A 22147-nucleotide genomic window follows, 5' to 3' on the forward strand; every position below is an offset into this window, starting at 1 on the left:
CATCCTCCTGGGACTTGGTTGATACCCTTCATCTCTTGTTTGCTGTTTGAAATGTCCTGACACACTAAAATAGAAATGGAGAGACCAAGGGATGTAACAGGATCTTTAAATAATTAGAGCTATGTAATCTTCATATAAAAGCAAACACTTCCTTTAAAATTTCTAGCAACCACTCTTAATTAAATTAGAAGTTCCTATTTTTTTCCTAGTTTAGTGGGAGAAAGAAATAATTGACCTGTGATTTTTTATTTTTTTCCCCGTCAAACTAGTACTAAGTCAATACTATGGTGCTGAAGATTATGAATACCAAGCCTCAGAAAGTTTATATATTATCAGGGGTCTAGCTTATAACAAAAAATGTACTTTTCATTTTGTTTTTTTGTTTTTGTTTTTTACTTATTTTTTTTTTTTACTTTTCATTTTAAATGTTTAGAAGTGCAAAGCAAAGAATTCACCTTTTCTTTGTCTTATTTCATTACTGTGCAGAGTAATAAAAGTAAAAAATAGAGTAAAAAAATAATGAAAGTTTTGAACTAAAGCTTCCTTTTGTCTCCAGCTGTTTCTGCATGCTATTAAACTAGCACCTCCACTTCATCTTAGCAAAGCCTTGTTGACCTTTGGGGATCTCTGCTCAAGATCTGCTTCCTCCCTGAAGGCTGCCTGGACTACCTGAGTAGTAAGCACTTCTCACCCTACATATCAGATTTCGTTATTCAAACTTGCCAAGTCCTGAGGCATCTGGCCACTGCTTACTCAGTACTACTAAGGCCTCCTATGTTTTCATTGCCCCTGCCTTCTCTGCTCCTCACATACGCCAAGTTTATTCCACCCTGGGCGTCCCTGATGGCTCAGATGATAAAGAATCTAACTGCAGTGCAGGAGACCTAGGTTCAGTCCCTGGGTCAGGAAGATCCCCTGGAGAAGGGAAGGGCTACCCACTTCAGTATTCTTGCCTGGAGAATTCCGTGGACAGAGGAGCCTGGCAGGCTACAGTCCATGGGGTTGCAAAGAGTTGGATATGACTGAGTGACTAACACTTGCGCTTCACTTACTCCAGCCTTAGAGCCTTCGGTCTGTGGGCCCCACTTCAGGCCTCCTTTGCCCTGCCTTCTACAGCAGTCGCATTTGTGACAGCTATGTCCATGCGGTCTCTGACTGGGATCTCAGAGAATATGATAGTACCTCTTCTCGGATTCCTGCTGCACACCCCTCACTTTGGTCTCACTGTGATACGAGGTCCACACAGAGGTCATTGGAACTCATAATTTCATGGCCCAGAAGTGTAGAGAAGTTAAGCTCCCACAGGACCACTCTTGACAGCAGTGGATCCTTACTTGCTGGTCGAGAAATGCTTCCCCGCTTCCCTCGCCTGGGCAGGGAAGCCTTCCAGGCTGGCAGTTCCTCTGCTGAACTACCAGTTGCCTGATAGCTCCGTTGGTAAAGAATCCACCTGCAATGCAGGAGACCCTGGTTCAATCCTGGGTCGGAAAGATCCCCTGGAGAAGGGATAGGCTACCTAGAGAATTTGGGGTCCCACAGAGTCAGACATGACTGAGCGACTTTCACTTCACTTCACTTCAGCCAATTTGGCAATACATCCTTTTATTGGCTTGCCTCTTTTATATTTCATTCCTGCATTGTAGGAACAGTTCCCAAATAAATGACTTACATGGAAGCCTCTGTCTCAGGCTGTTCTTTTGGAGAAGCCAGGCTAATACAGTTGGTACCCAGAACAGCCTGACTCTCAGGATAGATGGTTGGAGCTGGTTTACTGACAGTCATGGCAAAAACCCCACTGCTATTTGCAGTAGGCAGAATGGTTCCCACACCCCAGCCAAAGATCTCTGCCTCTGGGAACCTATGAGTATGTGACCTTACATGGTAAAACCAGAAATGATCAAGGTTGAAGACCTTGTAACGGAGATATCCTAGATTGTCCAGATAGGCCCAACATAATCACAGGGTCCCTTAAAAGCAGAGAACCTTTCTGGGCTGTAGTCTGAATGAGATGTGTCTATAAAAGGATAACCAAAGAGATGGCCCATTGCTAACTTTGAAGATGGGGAAAGGAGATCACGAGCCAAGGCATATGGGCCACCTCTGCTGCTGCTGCTGCTGCTAAGTCACTTCAGTCGTGTCCGACTCTGTGCGACCCCATAGACAGCAGCCCACCAGGCTCCTCTGTCCCTGGGATTCTCCAGGCAAGAACACTGGAGTGGGTTGCCATTTCCTTCTCCAATGCATGAAAGTGAAAAGTGAAAGTGAAGTTGCTCAGTCGTGTCTGACTCGTAGCGACGCCATGGACTGCAGCCTACCAGGCTCCTCCGTCCATGGGGTTTTCCAGGCAAGAGTACTGGAGTGGGGTGCCATTGCCTTCAATGAGCCACCTCTAGGAGCAGGTAAGAGCAAGGCAGTGGGTGCTCCCCTGATAAGGAACCAGGCCTGATGCCATTTGGATCTTAACCCCAAGAGACACATGATGGACTTCTGTCTCATGGCACTGTCAATAGAACGCTGATGTGCTGTTGGTAAGCAGGGTGCTGACAACCCTGGCTTGCAGGAGCAGCACGATTCCTGCTGAGCCTGTGGTCTGTAGGTACAGATGGAAGGTGAAATACTGGATCATATGGCACCTGATGGAATGGGGCAATGATAAAAGTCTCCGGATTTGGCTAGCTTTTGTTAACTGTTTCAGAAACCTTTTGGGGTTTGTGGGGGGCAATGACAGGTTTAAGTCAACTGTCAGCTCAAGGTTGAGGGCAGGAGGAAATGGTGGGGCAGGATGAGATGGTTGGATGGCATCATTGACTCCATGGACTCGAGTTTGAGCAAGCTCCAGGAGATGGTGAAGGACAGGAAAGACTGGCGTGCTGCAGTCCCTGGGGTCACAAGGAGTCAGACATGACTGAGACTGAACAGTGACAACAATCAGCTCAAGGTATACTAAAAGCCTTTGAAGTGAGAGTTAAGGAGAGCTTCTCTCCTGCAGCAGAGAGAACACTACATAAAACAGGCACCAGGTCTACTGTAAGGCAGGCTGAGCTGCAAAGGAAATGAAATACTCAGTCTTGACCATTCCGTATCAAAGTCGCAGCCTCAGTAGCAAGAGCAGGACAAGGCAGGGCAAACAGGGTAGAAGAGCCTGCAATGCTGAAGACCAGGATCCCTCGAGTGTGGGGCTGGTAGGAGCAGCTCGTACTTCCTTTCCTGAAGAGCCTGCCAAGACCACTGGTGAGACCGACACCGAGGATGCTTGACCTCAAGATGTTCTTCCAAGACCATTATTCTCCAAACAAGGAACTGGTCCTGTCTCAACAGTCTGAGCAGAGAAATACAACCTCTGTCAGGGAGAAAGCACCTAGACACTGAGGGGATTACAGAAGCTGGCTAATATGCTACTGTCAGGAACCAGAGGGGAATGTGTGCGAGTGGGCCCCGAGGATAGGGAGCTGGGGATGGAGGTTGAGGCAGGATGACGGAGACTTTATTATCATGGGAGCCTGTCCCCGTGAGGTGAAGGTCACCTGAAGCTGGTCCTGATATCACTGCTGGGATGGCTACTGAGGTTTGGATGTGAGTCTGGCATACCAGCGAGGTGGAGATGGTGGAACTGCTGTGCTACATGATTAAGGAAAGGCTCAGAAAGTTCCAAGAGGTGTTGCTGTTAGAATGGATTCATTATGTGAGACTGAAGAACCACCTAAGTTCCCAGGACACTGCCTTCACGCAGGAACAAAGACTGCAGTGGGGAGGAAGGGGGCACCCCAATTCCCACAAGCTCAGTGACGACCGCCCCCTGCAGGCAGGGATGACAGTAGAAAGTGCTGTCATGAAACAGGGCATGCATGGGATTCCAGAATGGCAGAGGCCATGTACCATTATTTAAATGTCAGAGGCGAGGTTGGCATAGTAAAATGGGCAGTGAGGCTAGAGGGGGAGTCCAGGAGCTTGGTTTGCAGGGCTTTGGGACAATTGCTAACAGATCAGAGTTCTGAGTGACAATTTGTAGAGTGTTACTTGACTTGTATAACCAAAAAGGAAAGAAAAGAGACAAGCTGTGAGCAGCAGGCTGGTATAGCCTGTCACAATAAGAAAATTATGATTCCAGATCTGAGTTAATTTACAGATCCAGTGCGCAGTGAGGGGGGAGCCAAGATTCCATGAAGAAAGGCCCTGCTACAAGTGCCTATGATACGCGCACCCAGGATGTTTAAGGCCTGTTGGATAAAAGGTGTGAACTGAAGTGGACACCAGAGAACCCCAAGTACCATTACAGCCCTACATGTAGACAGAGGGGATGGAGACCTGTGGGAACCAGGTGGTGGCTGGAGCTCTGGCCAAAGTCTATCCCACACTGGGGGTCTCATCTTGGGGTCCTTTCCTTCATCTCCAAGTACCTATTTGGGATAAACACATTTAGACCCCTGACCTGTGGAGTAAGAACCATTTTGAGAGGAGGCACCACATGGAGACCTCTGAAAGTATGTCATCTCCCCAGCCATGTTAATAACTCGTAAGTAACCACATGAGGAAATGCATCCATCAGTGTCACCATGGGAGAATAAAGGACCCAAAGGTAATGGCTTCCATCATAACTTCGTCAACTTACTTTAATTTACTCATCAGACTCTGAAAGAGCAGATGGCTAATGATGGTGGACCGCTGTTAGTCTCAGTTTTCACCGCCATATTGGGTGTGCATTTTACACAAAGACTCTAGCATTGATATGCAGCTATTTGGGGGGAAATTTTCATTTTCATTTTACATCAAAAGGGAGGATTAAAAGCAGTTCACAGGCACACAGAACAGACTTATGGACACCGGGGGCAGGGGTTGGGGAGAAGGAGAGGTTAGGACATATGGAGACAGTAACATGGAAACTTACATTACCATATATAAAATAGCCAATGGGAATTTGCTGTATGACTCAGGGAACTCAAACCAGAGCTCTGTAACAACCTAGAGGGGTGGGATGGGGAGGAGGGTGGGAGGGAGGTTCAGGAGGAAGGGACATGTGTATTCCTAAGGCTGATTTATATTGATGTTTGGCAGAAACCAACACAATTCTGGAAAGCAATTAACCTTCAATTAAAAAATAAATAAATTTAAAATTAAAAAGAAGTTTACACTTTTCTGGGATAGACAGAAATTCTTACTTATTCTATTGTCCCGAGGCAATGTGAAATCTCCTGCTCTACGTCACAAGATAGTCTAAAAGGACCTTCATCATCTGGACACTCTGCAGCACTTTATGCTGGTCCATACGACAGCATTCTAGGTGGATGTGTCATCAGAAAGTAACGAGTCCTACAGAGGCCGTACTAAGACGTGTGTGTCAGAGTGTGGGTGATAAGTCCTATGAAAATGGAGGGGCCAGGCCACACTGATGAAGCATGTAGAGACCAGTGACTTGAGGCACATCTCTGTATGTTGCACCTTGTACCCTTTATCACTGAGATAGAGACACGGGGTTTAGTAGGCCTCTCTGGGTTTTGGAAACACACGTTGCACCTGGTATATTCCTCCAGCCCATTTATCAGGGCTGCTGGTTTCAGGTGGATGCTACAGAAAAAAGACCTACAGTAGTTTCAGGCTTCACTGCAAACTGCATTGCTACTCTGTCTAAGTGGTGCTTAAGAACACTGTGTGTTCTTTGGCCACCCCTGCAGAAGGTTATAGACAGCCCTGCAGGATCCGGGAGTGAGCCACGCTTTCTGCAACAGAGATCTCCTCAGGCTCTCGGCATGTTTCTGGGCCCTAGGAGAGACTGAGCACCTGATTATGGGTCACCAAGGGACCAAGCAGATCTCCTTGTGAGCTGAGCATTATCAGATCCACAGAGTCATACATTCGGACAGACAAAGCAACGATTCATCCTCACAGAGCTGACATCTACACAGGATATAGGTTCACCTTTCCTGTCTTGAGTGTAATCCTCCAAGACCATCATGCGAGGTCCTAGAGAATACCTGATCCATTGTCATGTATATTACATACCATTGCCTCAAATACCACATCTTTGGTAAAAGCAGTGGGGGCAACGGGCACATGACCATGGGATGTACTTCTCTTATTAAGTACCTCAGCAGTAGAAGCAGCCAGCAGAGACAGAGCAATGGAGCAGCTCAATTAAGACACTGGCCATAGGACAACATCCTGCAGGGTTGGGGTGCTGACTCCCAGGATTCAGTATACATGCTTTAACACTGGCTCATAAATATATGCTCCTTGCTGTTAAAATATACAAGTCTGGGCACCAATAGATGGAAGCAGAATTGATTTTTCTTGCCATGACAGTCTCTGATAGCTCAGTTGGTAAAGAATCCGCCTGCAATGCAGGAGACCCTGGTTAGATTCCTGGGTGAGGAAGATCCCCTGGAGAAGGGATATGCTACCCACTCCAGTATTCTTGGGTTTCCTTTGTGACTCAGCTGGTAAAGAATCCCCCTGCAATGTTGGAGAACTGGGTTCAGTCCCTGGGTTGGGAAGATCCTCTGAAGAAGGGAAAGGCTACCCACTCCAGTATTCTGGCCTGGAGAATTCCAGGGACTGTATGGTCCATGAGGTCGCAAAGAGTCGGAAATGATTCACCATGACCGTCAAGGACCCTCTTGAAGAATTTGTATTTCCATACTTTGGCCACCTGATGTGAAGAACTGACTCATTGGAAAAGACCCTGATGCTGGGAAAGATTGAAAGCAGGAGGAGAAGGGGAAGACAGAGGATGAGATGGTTGGATGGCATCACCGACTCGATGGACATGAGTTTGAGCAACCTCTGGGAGTTGGTGATGGACAGGGAAGCCTGGCGTTCTGCAGTCCATGGGGTCACAAAGAGTCGGACACGATTGAGTGAATGACATAAACTGACTAAGCAACTAACACTTTCACTTCTGACTCCAAAACTGGGGGCAGGGCCTCATAGTCTGTTTTAACACGCCTTCTGGGTGATTCTGGTGACCTGGAACTTGAGAATCACCCCTGGGACTTATTTGACTAATCCTACTGCATTAAGTCCTTCCAGCTCTCACCCCATGAAGGAGAATGACAGCAATGGATCAGACTTCAATGGAAGAAGAATATGAGGAGGGCTGGGGGTGGGCTGTGTCCGACCACCGATTTCAGATCCTTTCAGCCACACTTCCTTCTCCAGCCACTGATGCAGCAATCACTGGGGCAAGCTGGTGGCTTCACGCAGGCCCTATTTGACTGCATCTTGTCCCAGGGCCAACTGTGTGTACCTCTTACTTCCTGCCCTGGGGTTGCCCCGGCTCTAAGGCATGAGAAGCATGGGGAGCCCCCGTGGCCCTCACTTATCACAATCTGGAGGTGCAGGTGGCATCGTAGGGCCCCAAGAGCAGCTGGATAGACACTTTCCCTTTTAGTACCCTGGGCAGACTCCTCAGATGTGTTTCATAAGGCTCCTCAGAGCATCCTACAGGACTGGGTGACAGTCACCTGGAGCATGGGCCACCCTGTAATGATCCTCCCTGCTTCTCTCCTCTACCCTCCTTCCTGCTCTCTAGGATCACTTCCCAAATCAATCACTCTACCTGGAGCCTCTGTCCTAGGCTCTGTTAGAAAAGAACCATGTCTCAAACCCTTCATTGCTTGATGCTCACAGCTGGCTTTCCAAGTCACTCCTGCTCTCATTCAGATCTCAGATCGTCGGCTACACAAACCGGCCTTCCAAAACATACAAAGTGGCAAGCCTCTAATATCAGATTACTGTATTTGAATTATCTGTGTAGCATCTATTACTATCTGATATTTTAGAAAATGTTGTTGCTGTTGTTGGTACGTTTGTTCAGCACAAGACTATCCCACACAGGAGAGGAAGGACTTGGCCTATTTTTGATTTTGCAGGATCTTAAACAGTGCCTGGTATATGGTAATGTAACGCAATGTGTCTGCTCAGTCCTGTCTGACTCTTTGCGATCTCATGGACTGCAGCCCCCCAGGCTCCTCTGTCCGTGGGGATCCTCCAGGCAAGAATACTGGAATGGGTTGCCCATTTCCTCCTCCAGGGGATCGTTGGGATTGAGCCCATGTTTCTTGTGTCTCCTGCATTGACAGACAGCTTCTTTACCATTGAGCTAGCTGGGAAATTCATTCAGCAGTGGGGTTCAAACCCACACCTCTAGGGGATACTGCTATCTGAACACAGTACCCTGGACTGCTTGGCCATCCTATTTTGCAGCACCTTAAATCGTGCGTAGCACGTGGCTGGCACTGTAAATATTCCTCGATTAACTGAATGAAGGCTAGAGTTTGAGAATAAGACAAGATTGCAAACCAAGCTAGAATCTGAGCTAACAAACGTTTGGGAGGGGCAGGGGGAAATGCATATCTTAAATTTAAATTTATTTAAAAATTACAAAAAGTCTCCACTCAAGTTGGTGAAAAAAATTTAAAAGCAGCAACAACGATCTTAGTTAATTACCAGCAATCTAATGCAATTTATAAAATTGAACAAAATTTGGATGTGTGTCTTATGCCTCTATAGACACGGGATCCTTTCTTTAGGTCCTTGTCTTTAGGGTCTGGTAGTATCATTATTGGAACACTTTCCAAAGCCTTTTTCTTTTGGACTCTATGCAGAATAATTCGATAGACCCCTGTGATGGAGCTTCGGGCATCTCTCCCTTGGTTATTGCGAATGTGCTCTTCCGTAATGCCCAAGTGTTCTAAAGTGCTTTTGACCTCATTTTCTTCTTCTTTGAGGCTGCTGGTCTCTGACAAATGTTTGGGATCTAGCTGGAAAGGCTCCAAAGGGGTGGGATATGGCACCCCCTGCATCCACTCATTGTTCATGATGGAGTCGATTCCGTACCTCTCGGCGGGTACTGGCTGGAGGACTCCCCGGATGAGGCGGAGGCAGGGCTCCGACACGTGTGGAGGCACGCTGTAGGTGCCTTCCAGGATGCTCTTCTTCAGTTTGGCCACGGTCTCTGCCCGAAATGGCATGGTGCCAGTCACCATGAAGTAGAGAAGCACCCCCAAGGCCCAGATGTCCACATAAACGCCGACGTAGTGCTCATCTCGAAAAAGTTCAGGCGCCGCGTAGGGTGGAGACCCACAGAAAGTGTTCAGCATTTCACCTTTTTTACTGACTGTACTGAATCCAAAGTCGCCCACCTTCACACAAGTATTATTGGTATAGAACACATTTTCTGCTTTCAGATCTCTGTGAATAATTTGGTTTTCATGCTGTGGAAAAAGACAAAGGAGGGAAAGTCATTCTCAAAGTAAAAGCCAACATTAAAGATGCAGCAGTTGCTCTGAAACAGTGAGGTGATGTTGGTGTAACAACAGAAATTCAATGGAAATCAACTTAAGTCATATCAGATCTCAGACCTTGCAAGCTGCCCTGGCATAACCTTTAGCCAAATGTAACACCTGTACCCTCCAAGCAGACCAAAGGTTCTTTTCTGTGGAGTCAAAGCTGGAGTCTGTCCCTGACGTGGACTTAGGAATTAGTGCCAAAAGTAAGGCCTAGATGGGCTTCCCTCCTAGCTCAGTTGGTAAAGAATCTGCCTGCAATGCAGGAGATCCGGGTTCAATTCCTGGGTCAGGAAGATCCCCCAGAGAAGGAAATGGCAACCCACTTCAGTATTCTTGCCTGAAGAGTCTCATGTACAGAGGAGTCTAGCAGGCTACAGTCCATGGAGTCACAAGAATTGGACAAGACTTAGTGACTAAAGAGAGAGAGAATGAGAAAGACCTAGATCTTGTGAAACACAATGAGACAGTTAATCCTTCACCTCTGAGACCATATGCAGGTTTTCCTGGCTGAGCAATCTCTCGACTAGGGCCAACCTCAAGAAGAAAAAGAGCCCTCCTCCGACCCCCTACCCCTGCTCCTTTGGATGGGCTCCTCTAACTTTATACAATTCAGTAGAAGGGAGCAATTTATAGTGGACAAGTTTCTGGCAGCAGATCCCATCCCACCCTTGCATTCTGGATCCAGACAAGCTTGAAGACTCTTGACCAGTTTAATGCCAAGGGCACTTGGGAAATGGTTTAATGCTACTTTTCCAGATGGACCTTCTGGGGTAAGAATCCAAGCTTCGGAGCCTGACATTTTTATTAGTTCTAGGTTCAACTATGCCAGTTGTGTATGTGAATGTCAGCTTCCTTCTTTGTAAAACAGAACACTGAGAACCACCTCCTAAGGCTCTTGTATGGGCTTCCCTGGTAGCTCAAATGGTAGAGTCTGCCAGCAATGCAGGAGACCCCGGTTCAATCCCTGGGTCAGGAAGATCCCCTGGAGAAGGAAATGGCAACCCACTCCAGTATTCTTGTCTGGAAAATCTCATGGACTGAGGAGCCTGGTGGGTTACACCCCATGGGGTGGCAAAGAGTCGTACAAGACTGAGCAACTAACACACACACAAAGCTCTTGTGAGAACTGAACGTGATGCTGTATCTGCAGTGTTCAGCATGGTCCCGGCATACAGGAAGCAAACCCAATAAAATCCAGATCTATGCCTGTCATCCTTTCTTTTTGGAGACCTGAGAGCTGGAGAAAGTCATGGTATAGAGCCTCAGAGGACTCAGTCTGCATTCTCGATTGCTGGATCCTCTCTGCTCTCCTGCCAGATCTCTTTTCTGAGTAGAATGTGGAAGACTCTGACCATCTGCTCCACTGCTTGGTATTTGTTGTTCAGTCGCTCAGTTATATCCGACTCTTCGTGACTCCATGGACTGCAGCAGTCCAGGTTTCCCCGTCCTTCACTATCTCCCAGAGTTTGTTCAAACTCATGTCTGCTGAGTCGGTGATACCATCCAACCATTTCGTCATCTGTTGTCCCGTTCTCCTGCCCTCAAACTTTCCCAGCATCAAGGTGTTTTCCAATGAGTTGGCTGTTCGCGTCAGGTGGCCAAAGTATTGGAGCTTCACCATTGTGCGTGGTATAGGTCTGGCTTAGTTCTCGGCCTGGGGAAAGTCCACCCCAGCACAGAGTCACTTAGGTGACAATCGGTGGTACCACAGCCACCACTATCAGGCTTAGGTTCTCCCTTGCTCACTTCTTTTTCTTCCCCCTCTCCCTCTCAAATGTGATTTTGGGGTCCCTAGGGCACTAATACCCTGCTAATAATTTGGCCAGGAGCTCACTGATTCCAGTTCTTATCTCACGACATCCAAGAAGAGGAGCAAAAGATACAGCTTCTCAGCTAACACAGATCCCAGAAAAGTGTCTCTTCCTGCCAGTTACTTTGAGGGCTGGGCAAAGAGGGTGGCCAAAACTTCTGCACTAACAGAGTGGTACAAGTGGTGGTCAGGACTGCAAGTCTGATTCCTCCTGTGTGCCCAGTAATATGGCTGTTGATAGAGAGGACACAGGAGAATCAGGGGGAGTGTGCTTACGGAAACCAGATTTATTTAAAGAAATAATCAGAGAACTAAAATCAGAAAGACACAAGCAAGTGTTAGTGTGCTGAGCACAGAGGCAGAAGAACTAGAAGAGTTCACCAAAGGCATCAAGATCAGTGCGGGCTGAGCCCAGACTGAAGAAAGCTTCACAGAGACAAGCTGAGCTGGGTCACAAAGTGTGGATGAGATCGGACTGTGAGGCGTGATAAGCGGGGAGAGGGCATCCTAGACACAGGAGGAAGGCAAGGCCAAGAAGCAGCGAGAAGCCAGCTCTCTGAGTACCAGAAGACGGGGTTGGAGGAATGGGTGTGGCCAGGGAATGGGTATCAGTCATCTGGCTGCCCAGAGTGACTCCTCCAACTTCCGCAGAAGCCAGGAGGCTACAAATGTAACTGAGACCCCTGGGCATCGCTTTGGAGGTCAGGAGCACAATCCCAGCCAGACATCTGACTCTCACGGAAGGGACTGCTATCTGCCCTTATAAAGGACTGAAGCCCTCGGGGATGCTTAGATCAGGGGGCCCCGACTCCCAGTATTGGCCTATGGCCTGTTAGGAACCAGGCTGCACAGCAGGAAGTGAGTGGCGGGTAAGAAAGTGAAGCTTCACCTGTGTTTACAGCTGCTCCCTGTCACTCGCGTTACTGCCTGAGCTCTGCCAAGGGTATTAGATACTCAAAAGAGTTCGAAACCTACTGTGATCGGTGCATGGGAGGGATCTAGGTTGCAAGCTCCTTATGAGAACCATCCTGAAACCACCCCCTGCCCTGGTCCATGGAAAACTTGTCTTTCACAAAACTAGTCCCCAGTGCCCAAAAGTTTGAAGACTGCTGGCTTAGACAACGGTAAACTAAAGCTCCATGCTTCCATTGTGGGGGGAATGGGAGCTAGATCCTCCCTCCTCACCCTGCTCACCATGTGCTTCACGGCAGACACAATCTGGGAGAAGATGAGCTTGCTTTCTGGTTCTGAGAACTTCCCTTCCATGCTGATCTTCCCAAAGAGCTCCCCTCCCCCTGCATACTCCATCACCAGGTGGAGCTTGGATAGAGTCTCCACGACCTCATAAAGGCGGATGATGTTGGGATGGTGCAGTTTTTCCATGCTGGAGATTTCACGGGATAGCAGCCTTTGAGTTTTCTGGTCTAACTTGGTCTTATCCAGGATCTTAATAGCCACTTTTTCTGGAAAAAAAGAAAAAAGTCAAAGGATGTGCCTGAGTTCATAGCTGCTTAGAACTGGAAGGAACCTAGTCCCTTTATTTTTATTTTAATAGACAAAGAGGTTAAGTGGCTGTTTATAGCTCAGAGAGCTCCTAGCAATTTCCGAGTTCAACATCAGTGCTGGTCCCTGGGATCAGTATGACTCTACCATGTATAGGTTTTAATGCCAACTTCTGCCTCCCCAGGAGGTTTCAGTTTGGTGAGGTTTATCCAGTTTTCTGGAGAAAGCACTTCTACGTAGCCAACAGAGACTCTCTTGATCAGGTCCAAGCCACCCCTTCAGCCTCATTGTCCATCATTCCTGTCCATGGTCCCCACCTCCCCATGTACCCTTCAGTTCATTACAGGATGCTTTGCAGTTCACTGAAAAGGTCTTTTACATTCACACCTGAGATCTCTTCTCTACCTGCGTCTACCAGGACTATTTCTCTATCTGGCTCATCACTCCTTCCCTATCTTTACTTGGTTAATGACAGATGATTCTTCACGGCCAGCCTCAGAAACAACCTCTTCCAGGAAGCCTTCTATGACACCTGTCCCCGGAAGATGACATCCAATTTCTGTGTATTCTCTATACAATAATCTCAGCACCCTGCCCTGAAAATGATGACTCCTTACTCGTTTCTTCCTCCTACCCTCTTCCTGCCTGGGCTGCATTCTGATTTGACGTTGTCAGTGCCTGGCACACCATGTACCAGCATGGAAAGCATCAGTGCTCAGTGTGGGTGAAGTGTTAGAGAGCCATGAGGAGATGGGCACTGCAAGGTACCACTGGTGGGAGGACTAGTTGGTAAGATGGTTCTGGATTGTAGTTTGGTTTTACATCTTGAGAGCCTTAAAAATGGTCGAATACTTTACCCAGACTTTTTCCATTTTGGCAGTTAATCTTAAATAATCTGATGCATATACAAGATTGCTTGTGTAAGAAGACTTCGGTGATACAGAGAACAGCTTAGGAGTCTAGCAAGAGATATAGTTAAAATAAAATGTGGTTCACCTATCTCCACAATGGTACAGAGCTATCAAAATGGTATGTGCAGTGATTAAAATAATGATCTTGATCTTTATTGATAGACATGGAAAGATATTCAATATAGAACATGTGAGGGAACTTCCCTGGTGGTTCAGTGGTTAAAAATTCACCTGCCAATGCAGGGTACATGGGTAGGATCCCTGGTCCTGGAAGATCCCACATGCTGCAGGACAACTAGACCCATGAGCCAAACTACTGAACCCCACACTCTAGAGCCTGTGCTCTGCAACAAGAGAAGCCACTGCAATGAGACACCTATGCAGTGCAGCTACAGAAAGCCTGCATGAAGCAACAAAGACTCCACGCAACCAATAAATAAATAAACATTAAAAACAAAGAACATGAGGAAAAACACAAATATGCATTTGCATAGGAAAAAAATCTGGCAAGATAATACACCAAATGCTTAGAATAGTTATATTATTAATAGGGGGATCACGGATGGTTTTCCTTTTTTAATTTTCCTACAATTAATTATACAATTAACATCAATGAATTACGTATTAAAAATGGTTAATGTTTGAAAATGAATGAATCTCTACTAAAAACTGACACTTCATGTTTTTGCTCAAACTGGACCAGACTTTGATAATTTTCCAGGCAAGAAAACTTCTGAGAACACAGGATGGCAAGGCTCCTATTTGACCTACTTGAAAAACAACTGCTTTGAAGAACTTTGGCACAGTGTGTGTCCTCAATCCCTTAGTCGTGTCCCGCTCTTTGTGACCCCCATGGACTGTAGCCCGCCAGGCTCCTCTGTCCATGGAATTCTCCAGGCAAGAATACTGGAGTGGGTTGCTATTTCCTTCTCCAGAGGATCTTCCCAACCCAGAGATCGAACCCAGGTCTCCTGCATTGCAGGTGGACTCTGAGCCACTAGGGAAGCCCAAGAATACTGGCGTGGGTAACTTATCCCTTCTCCGTGGCATCTTCCCAACCCAGGAATCAAATCGGGGTCTCCTGCTTTACAGGAGGATTCTTTACCAGCTGAGCTTCTATCTTACAGTCGTGAAAATAGAAGCAGCTAGTTTAAAGTAAGAGTGTCAGTGGTTTTGTTAAAGTAGGTCATAGGTCTCCCAGAAGACAGCGGCAGGATTTCCCGGTGCCTGATGTGACCACGCTGGCTCAGGGTGTCCGCAATATCGCAACATCGTGGGGGAGGCTCTACCGAGCGGAACCCTGGGGGCTTCCGCGCCCTCCCTCCGCAGGCCATGCTCCAGGCAGAGGGACGGACAGCCCCGGCTATCCCCCCGGGGTACGGGGGGTGGGATAAGGTGGGGTAGGGGTCCCCTCTCTCGTCGTGGCTTTCCTACTCTTCAGTCTTTGGGATTAAGAATCCGGGCAGCTGTTCACCTGAAACAGAAACTTTGGTTTTGCGTAGCCCGTTAGGCGAGCTGTTATTTTATTTATTTATTTATTTTTTATAATTCTCACAGCACACAATCCACCCATAGTGTGCAGTTCCATGGTTTTTTAGTACACTTGGAATTGTAAAGCCATCCCCACAATGCAGGAGACCTGGTTTGATCCCTGGGTCGGGCAGATCACCTGGAGGTAGGGCGCGAGCTGTTGTTTTTAAGAGCGAGAATAGTGAATTCCGTCCTTCAGTCTGGCAGCTTGCCGGTAGGAGAGGCCGCCTCTCCGCCCGGTCCTCCCAGCGCCCGCCCGGCTTCAGTTCAGGTGCGGGTCCTCCTCTGTCTCCCCCTCCCGCCCGGGAGCGGCACGCTCGCTCCTCGCACTGCGTGCAGGTCAGGCGCTGTCTCAAACCGCCCTTTAAACACCATCCTAGTTTTGGTTTTTCAGTTGTATACCTGAGTGGTTGTGAGCAGAGGCTGCCCTCCCAGGGCCGGGGTCAGAGTTAGGCAAGAGAGGAGCTGTGAGGGGAAGCCCTTCCTGAAATTCTACACCCTATGAAATGGCAACCCACTCCAGTGTTCTTGCCTGGAGAATCCCAGGGATGGCGGAGCCTGGTGGGCTGCCGTCTATGGGGTCGCACAGAGTCGGACACGACTGAAGCGACTTAGCAGCAGCAGCAGCAGTATGCCTGCTCACTCTAGTCCCAACCTGCTTCCTCCACCATGCCTCCTCTAACACTAATGAATAATCATAGAAAACATTTAAAAATCCCTGGTGTTCTGGATTGCCACTAAGTGGTAGAAATCGCAGTTCCATGGAGAACTAGGTCTCTAAGTCCACTCCTTCAACAAACGTTCAGGCAGTACCTACTGTGTTCCAGATGGTGAAGAAGACAGACATATGAGACAGAGGGTTTGAGAAAAACCTTATTACACTGTGGCATGTGTTAGGAAGGGGTGCAGATGGGAGAACAGACAGCTCCCCATTAAGAAGTGACACACCCTGTGACCAGGAAGTGAGGAAGGAGGCCCAATACCTGGCCATGGGAAGGGGACAGCGTGCCAGGTCTGGGCAAGATGTCGTGTTTGTGTTTGAAGATCCCACTATGTTGGACACTGGGAATTGAAGGGGCGGCGGGGTGGGCGGTGGAGGGGAAGGAGTCACTAACCAGCCCGGAACAGTAGGCAGGTGTCACATGACCCAGAGCCTTCGAAGTTATTTCAAGAAATGTAGCCTTGGGTCTTCCCTGGTGGTCCCGTGGTTAAGAATCTGCCTTCCAAGGCAGGGGAAATTCGAGTCCTGGTTGGGGAACTAAGACCCCCACGTGCCTCAGGGCAACTAAGCCAGCCCGCCCTGCCACGACTACTAGAGAGACGCCTGTGCACTTCAACAAAAGATCCCACATGCTGCAATTAAAACCTGATGCAGACAAATAAAGAAATATTTTTTAAAAAGAAAGAAATATAGCTTTGGAGGAAGGAAATGAAGAAATAGGTTATATGTGAAAAAAAATGTTGCCTGACCTATCAGTAAACAAAGAATGTTGCAGCCATCAAGCCTTCACATTACAGCCGCTGAAGGTGAGCCCTGAGGGAACTGGGGACGGAAATGGGATGCCAGCCATCAAGCAGTCACCCCGAAGTCACCCCCATCCGCAACCCCAGCCCCCTGCACCCGAGGAGACTCAGGAGGAGAAAGCACAGGATAATGGCTCCATTAGCTGAGGTGGAGCATATCCGAGGAATGGTTTCAATGAGTCCAGACTCTTGCATCTTCCCAGACATAGAAAAACGCTGAATTCCTTAGCTTGGGATATCTGGTTTTCTTTAACAGTAATCTTTTGGACTTCTGACTACCTGGTCTTTGTTGCAAGAACTCCTATCTATTCTGGCTCCTCCTCTACCTCTTCAGAGCAATCTCTCAGAGATATCTGAGAGACTGTGTCCCCCACTTAAGTCCTCAGTTTTGTCTGCTGAATAAAAGATTATTCTCAACTTTTAGTCTGTGCTTTTCATTTTCAATTGACAAAGATAGATTACGAGGTACAAACTTCCAGTTATAAAATAAAAGTCACAGGGATGTAACATATAGGTTAGGGAATATAGTCAATAATATTATAATAACTCTATATGGTGACAGATGACTTATGGTGATCATTTTGTATTGTATAAAAATATTGGATCACTATGTTGTATACCTGAAAGTAATATAATTTCTTTTTATCAGGGAAGCCCATTATAATATTGTAAGGCCATTATAATATTGTACTTCAAATTTTTTTTAATTGCCTTTATTTTTAGAGAAGAATAAAACATAAATTAACATTTATTCTTAAAATGTGGGAAGACATTTTAAGATTTTAAGGGATTGTTATAATCTGATTTCCATTTTATTCTTTTAAAAAAAATTTTTTTTGGCTCCACTGGGTCTTCCTTACAGTGAATGGGATTTCTCTAGTTGCAGCTTGAAGGCTTCTCCTGTTGTGGAGCACAAGCTCTAGAATGTGCAGGCTCTCTAGTTGTGGTGTGAGGGCTTAGCTGCTCCGAGGCATGTGGGATCTTAGCTCCCTGACCAGAAATCGAACCCATGTCCCCTGAATTGCAAAGTGGATTCTTAATCATTAGACCATCAGGGAAGTCCCTGATTCCCATTTTAGAATGGGTACTCAGGCTGCAGTATGGGGAATGGATAGGAGCAGAGGATGCCTAAGGGCAGTGTTTTCGGAGGTGATGATAGCAATGGCAGAGAGAGGACTCCCTGGGTAGTGGCAGAGAGGAGAAAGAAAGAAGCAGAGAAATTTGAAAGGTAAACCTCCCCTTTCTCCAAATTTAGTGAAAAGACTGACACATTCTTTAAACCAGGGCTTGCAAACTTAAATGTCTCTAGAGGCTAGGGTGGAAATAAGGTGGCAGGCTTACTGTAAGACAACAGGGAGTAGTGGGGACTGTGGCGTCCTGAAGAATACATGCCTCAAAGCAAAGAGGCAGATGCTACTCAACTTCAGACAATTGTTACTATTGGGAATGTAGACTCAGTGTTGTCAAATCTAATGTTTTTCAAGAGACATCGGAATTGTAATGCAATCATTCTAATCATTAAGTGTCAACAACTAATTCAAATTTTTCAAACCTAGAGTGGATCAACCAAAAATCTGTCTTTAGGACCAAGGAGATAAGGGGAAGGAAAAGATATTAGAACCTAGAGAGTGCTGTGTAGAGGCAGCTGCCTTGAGAGGAGCCACGACCATTCTTCCAGAGTATAGCTGGCCCGAATCAACCTCACAGTCAGGCTGGGGGGACACAGCTCAGATTCTTGCTCTCCTTCCTTTGATCCCCTGCAAGATCTCCCTACAAACCAAACTTAGCTGGAACTTAGAGGACTATAGTCTGGGACAGAGTGGAAAATGAAGGGTGGAAAATGGACCTGGGGGAGCAGATGGGAGATGTCCAGCACAGCAGGTTTGCGGGGTAAGAGAGCAGGATGCAGTAGAGTGAAAAACAAGGGGATATACCCCGAGTCATGGAGTCAGGGAAGATTTTTTAACACCTTCCCTGGAGTCTAAGTGTTAATTAGAGGAAAGTAGGGGAGAAGCAATAAGGAGATATATATATATATATATATATGGAGGTGGATATATACTTAGGGGTGTATAGGGATGTATAGGAGAAAAGACCTTGAGACAGGAAAGCCCCTGACACCTTAGGGGACTAGTCTATTCACTTTTTTGATTAGCTTCCCTTACTAATAAAACATTTTTAAGCACTGCTCTAATATATGTATATTTACAAATTAGATGCATGCACTATTAATATCTTTTTGCCTTTTCATACTGTTCATGGGGTTCTCAAGGCAAGAATACTGAAGTGGTTTCCCATTCCCTTCTCCAGCGGACCACGTGTTGTCAGAGGAGAAGGGGATGACAGAGCATGAGATGGTTGGATGGCATCACTGACTCAATGGACATGAGTTTGAGTAAACTCCGGGAGTTGGTGATGGACAGGCAGGCCTGGCGTGCTGCAGTCCATGGGGTTGCAAAGAACTGGACATGACTGTGACTAAACTGTAACTGAACTGTAACTATAAATATACACACTGTTAGTATATGTAATCGTTGATATTAAAAACCATGCAATTACAAATATAAAAAAAGGCTTTAATATTTTCCTCCCTCATCCCAGTTGGCACCCCCACTTAGGCACCTCCAGGGGTACATGAACCCTACTTTGGAGACCACTGCCTTTGAGGAACTGAAAGAAGATCGTGGAGCTGGCACATGGGGAATGAAGGAAAAGATAAACCAAGATGAAGCCAGAGAGTCAGTCAGGACCAAAGTCCCTGAGTCATATTCTGGACCTCAGATTAAGGACACAGAGAAACAAGCCAGAGAGTCAGTCAGGGCCAAAGTCCCTGAGTCATATTCTGGACCTCAGATTAAGGACACAGAGAAACCATGGGAAAGTTCCTTTTCTTTTTTTTTTCTTTATTTTATTTTATATTGGAGTATAGTTGATCAGACAATAAAGAATCTGGGGAGACCTGGGTTCGATCCCTGGGTTGGGAAGATCCCCTGGGGAAGGGCATGGGAACCCACTCCAGTATTCTTGCCTGGAGAATCCCCATGGACAGAGGAGCCTGGTGGGCTACAGTCCATGGGGTTGCAAAGATTCAGACACAACTGAGAGACTAAGCACAGCACAGCACATAGTTGATAAACAACAACAATGTTGTGTTAGTTTCAGCTGAACAGCAAAGTGATTTCAGTTATACACATATCCATTCTTTTTCAAATTATTTTCCCATTTAGGTTGTTACATAATATTGAGCAGAGTTCCCTGTGCTACACAGTAAGGCCTTGTTACTTACCCACTTTAAATATAGCAGTGTCAATCCCAGACTCCCTAACTATCCCCTCCACCCCCTACCCTTCCCCTCTGGTAACCAAAAGAAACCACTAGAAAGTTTCAAGCAGAGAGCTAGCTTACATGACCAGGCTTGCATTTTCTAAAAGATCACTTCTGGCTGCCGTGTGGATAAACATGGATGAGGGAGACAGATTACAACAGCTTAATCAACTAGGAAAGGGTGAGATATTTAGAAGGCGGAGTCAGTAGGACTCGGGGTTCAGCTAAGGTTTAGAGTTGAAGAAGAGGTCAAGGTTTCTGGGTTGAGGAACTGGGAGGATGATGGCATATGTTGGAGAAGCATCTTTATTGTTGTTGGCATGGGTTTGTGTGCTCCCTCAGCATCTCTGCTCTCTCTCTCATCCTGTTCACTCAGCTAAAACATACCTGGTCACACCCACCCTCTCACCTACTCTCTGCCTGTACCCAGGCAGTGACATGATGGCTTGTCTCACTTTGAATTCATGATTTATAACCTCGGGTGCGTCTTTAATGCTCCTGGCAAACACTTTATTTGTCTGGTCCAATAACACTCCTACACTTTTAGATGGTACTTTCATGGCTTCTTTTCTCCCATCAGTTCTTTAATGCTTTCTCTCCTTGCTCATAGCTGAATGACCTTGCTTTCTATTGTATTGAGTAAAGAAAGCAATAGAAGAGAATTTCCTCAAGTCTTCCAACCTACCTGAATCTGTGCTCATAAACTCTGTCTTCCTGTTTGTTCTTCTGGATAAATGGTCCCTGCTCCTAAGGCCTGGCTAAGACGCCTCTACCTGTTGAATAGATTCCATCTACTCTCATCTACTCAAGAATGGGCAGCCAAAATTTCTTTCTTCTCTCCTGCATCATCAATTTTAACCTTTCTACTTACTCTTTTCCATCTGCATACATTCATGCTATTTACCCATCTAAGAAAAATGAAAAATCTTCCCAACAAAAATACATACCTGCTAGCAAAAGACTGTACTAAAATATTCATAGTAACATTATTCATAGTAGCCCCAAATTGGAAACTATCCTCATGTTCATCAACAATAGATGGCATAAATTATAATATATTCATACAATGAGCTGCTGTATAGCATAAGAATGAAGCACCTAAACTACACAAAATAATATGAATGGTTTCCCCCCGCCAGAAAATTTTTTTTTTGGCTCTGCTGTGTGATTTGCACCATGGATTGAACTAGGGGCCCTGGCAGTGAGGGTGCTGGGTCCTAACCACTGGACCAGCAGGGAAGTCCCTGGTTTTCACAAATTTAATATTGAGCACATGAAACAAGACAAAAAAGAAGACACGCTGTATGAGGTCATTTACATAAAGTTTTACAGGTAATCTGTGATGTTAAAAGTCAGGATAGTGGTTACACTTGTTTAGTCGCTATGTTGTGTCCTACTCTTTTGAGACTCCATGGACTATAGCCCACCAGGTTCTTCTGTCCATAGGATTTCCCAGGCAAGCATACTGGAGTGGGTTGCCATTTCCTTCCCCAGGGGATCTTCCCAACCCAGGGATCGAACCCACGTCTCCTGCATTGGCAGGTGGATTCTTTACCCCTGAGCCACCAGGAAAGCCCAGTTATATGTGGGGATGTAGTAAATAGAAGCGGGGATGGGGAGCCTCTGAAGTACTGGGGATGTTTTCTCTTGAACTTGGTGGTGGTTATATAGGTCTTTTTTAGTTTGGAAAATTCATTTAACTGAATATTTCAGATTTAAAAACTTCATTTGTGTATTTATGTACACTGAACACGTTTTAAAAGTTTTTGAGAAGTCACAGAAAAACCTCACTTCCCCCTTCAACATCAGGCCTCTTTTTCTCATTCTCTGTATAGAAAAGCTCCCTTAAAGAGTTGGTCCTATGTCACTGTCCCAGTTCTCCCACTATATGTATTTTTTAATTTATCTATTTAGCTAAGTTGCCAAATAAATCTTAGTTGCGGCACTCGGGCTCTTCTTTGCAGTGCACGTGCTCCTGTAGTTGCGGCTGCCGCCTTAGGTGCTCCTCAGCACGTGGGGTCGTAGTTCCCCAACCAGGGATCAAACTCATGTCACTGTATTACAAGGCAGATTCTTAACCCTTGGACCACCAGGGAAGTCCCACCCTCATTATACCTTAAGCCTAAGAGATAATGCTACTAAAAATGCTCTTCTCAGGGTCACCGATGATCTCCAAGTTGCTAAAAACAATGGCCAGTTCTCAGGCTTCATCCCTCCTCCTAGAAACATCTTTGCACTGAGTTTCTGACGAAACACACTCT

The 22147-nt window shown here is 46.4% G+C and overlaps 1 protein-coding gene across 1 annotated transcript in view; it reads right to left on the reverse strand.

Annotated features, from left to right (window-relative positions):
* Positions 1-8348: 8348 nt before the first annotated feature.
* The window catches only part of NIM1K (NIM1 serine/threonine protein kinase), a 78255-nt gene continuing 64456 nt past the window's right edge, over positions 8349-22147 (reverse strand). The window contains exons 3-4 of the mRNA XM_027520293.1: positions 12289-12557; positions 8349-9209 (exon numbers count right to left, since the gene is read on the reverse strand). Of these exons, the coding sequence (XP_027376094.1) occupies positions 8460-9209; positions 12289-12557 (1019 nt within the window). The 3' untranslated portion in view covers positions 8349-8459. The remainder of the gene's footprint in view (positions 9210-12288; positions 12558-22147) is intronic.

Source organism: Bos indicus x Bos taurus, chromosome 20 (assembly GCF_003369695.1).
Source record: "Bos indicus x Bos taurus breed Angus x Brahman F1 hybrid chromosome 20, Bos_hybrid_MaternalHap_v2.0, whole genome shotgun sequence".
Taxonomy (NCBI): domain Eukaryota; kingdom Metazoa; phylum Chordata; class Mammalia; order Artiodactyla; family Bovidae; genus Bos; species Bos indicus x Bos taurus.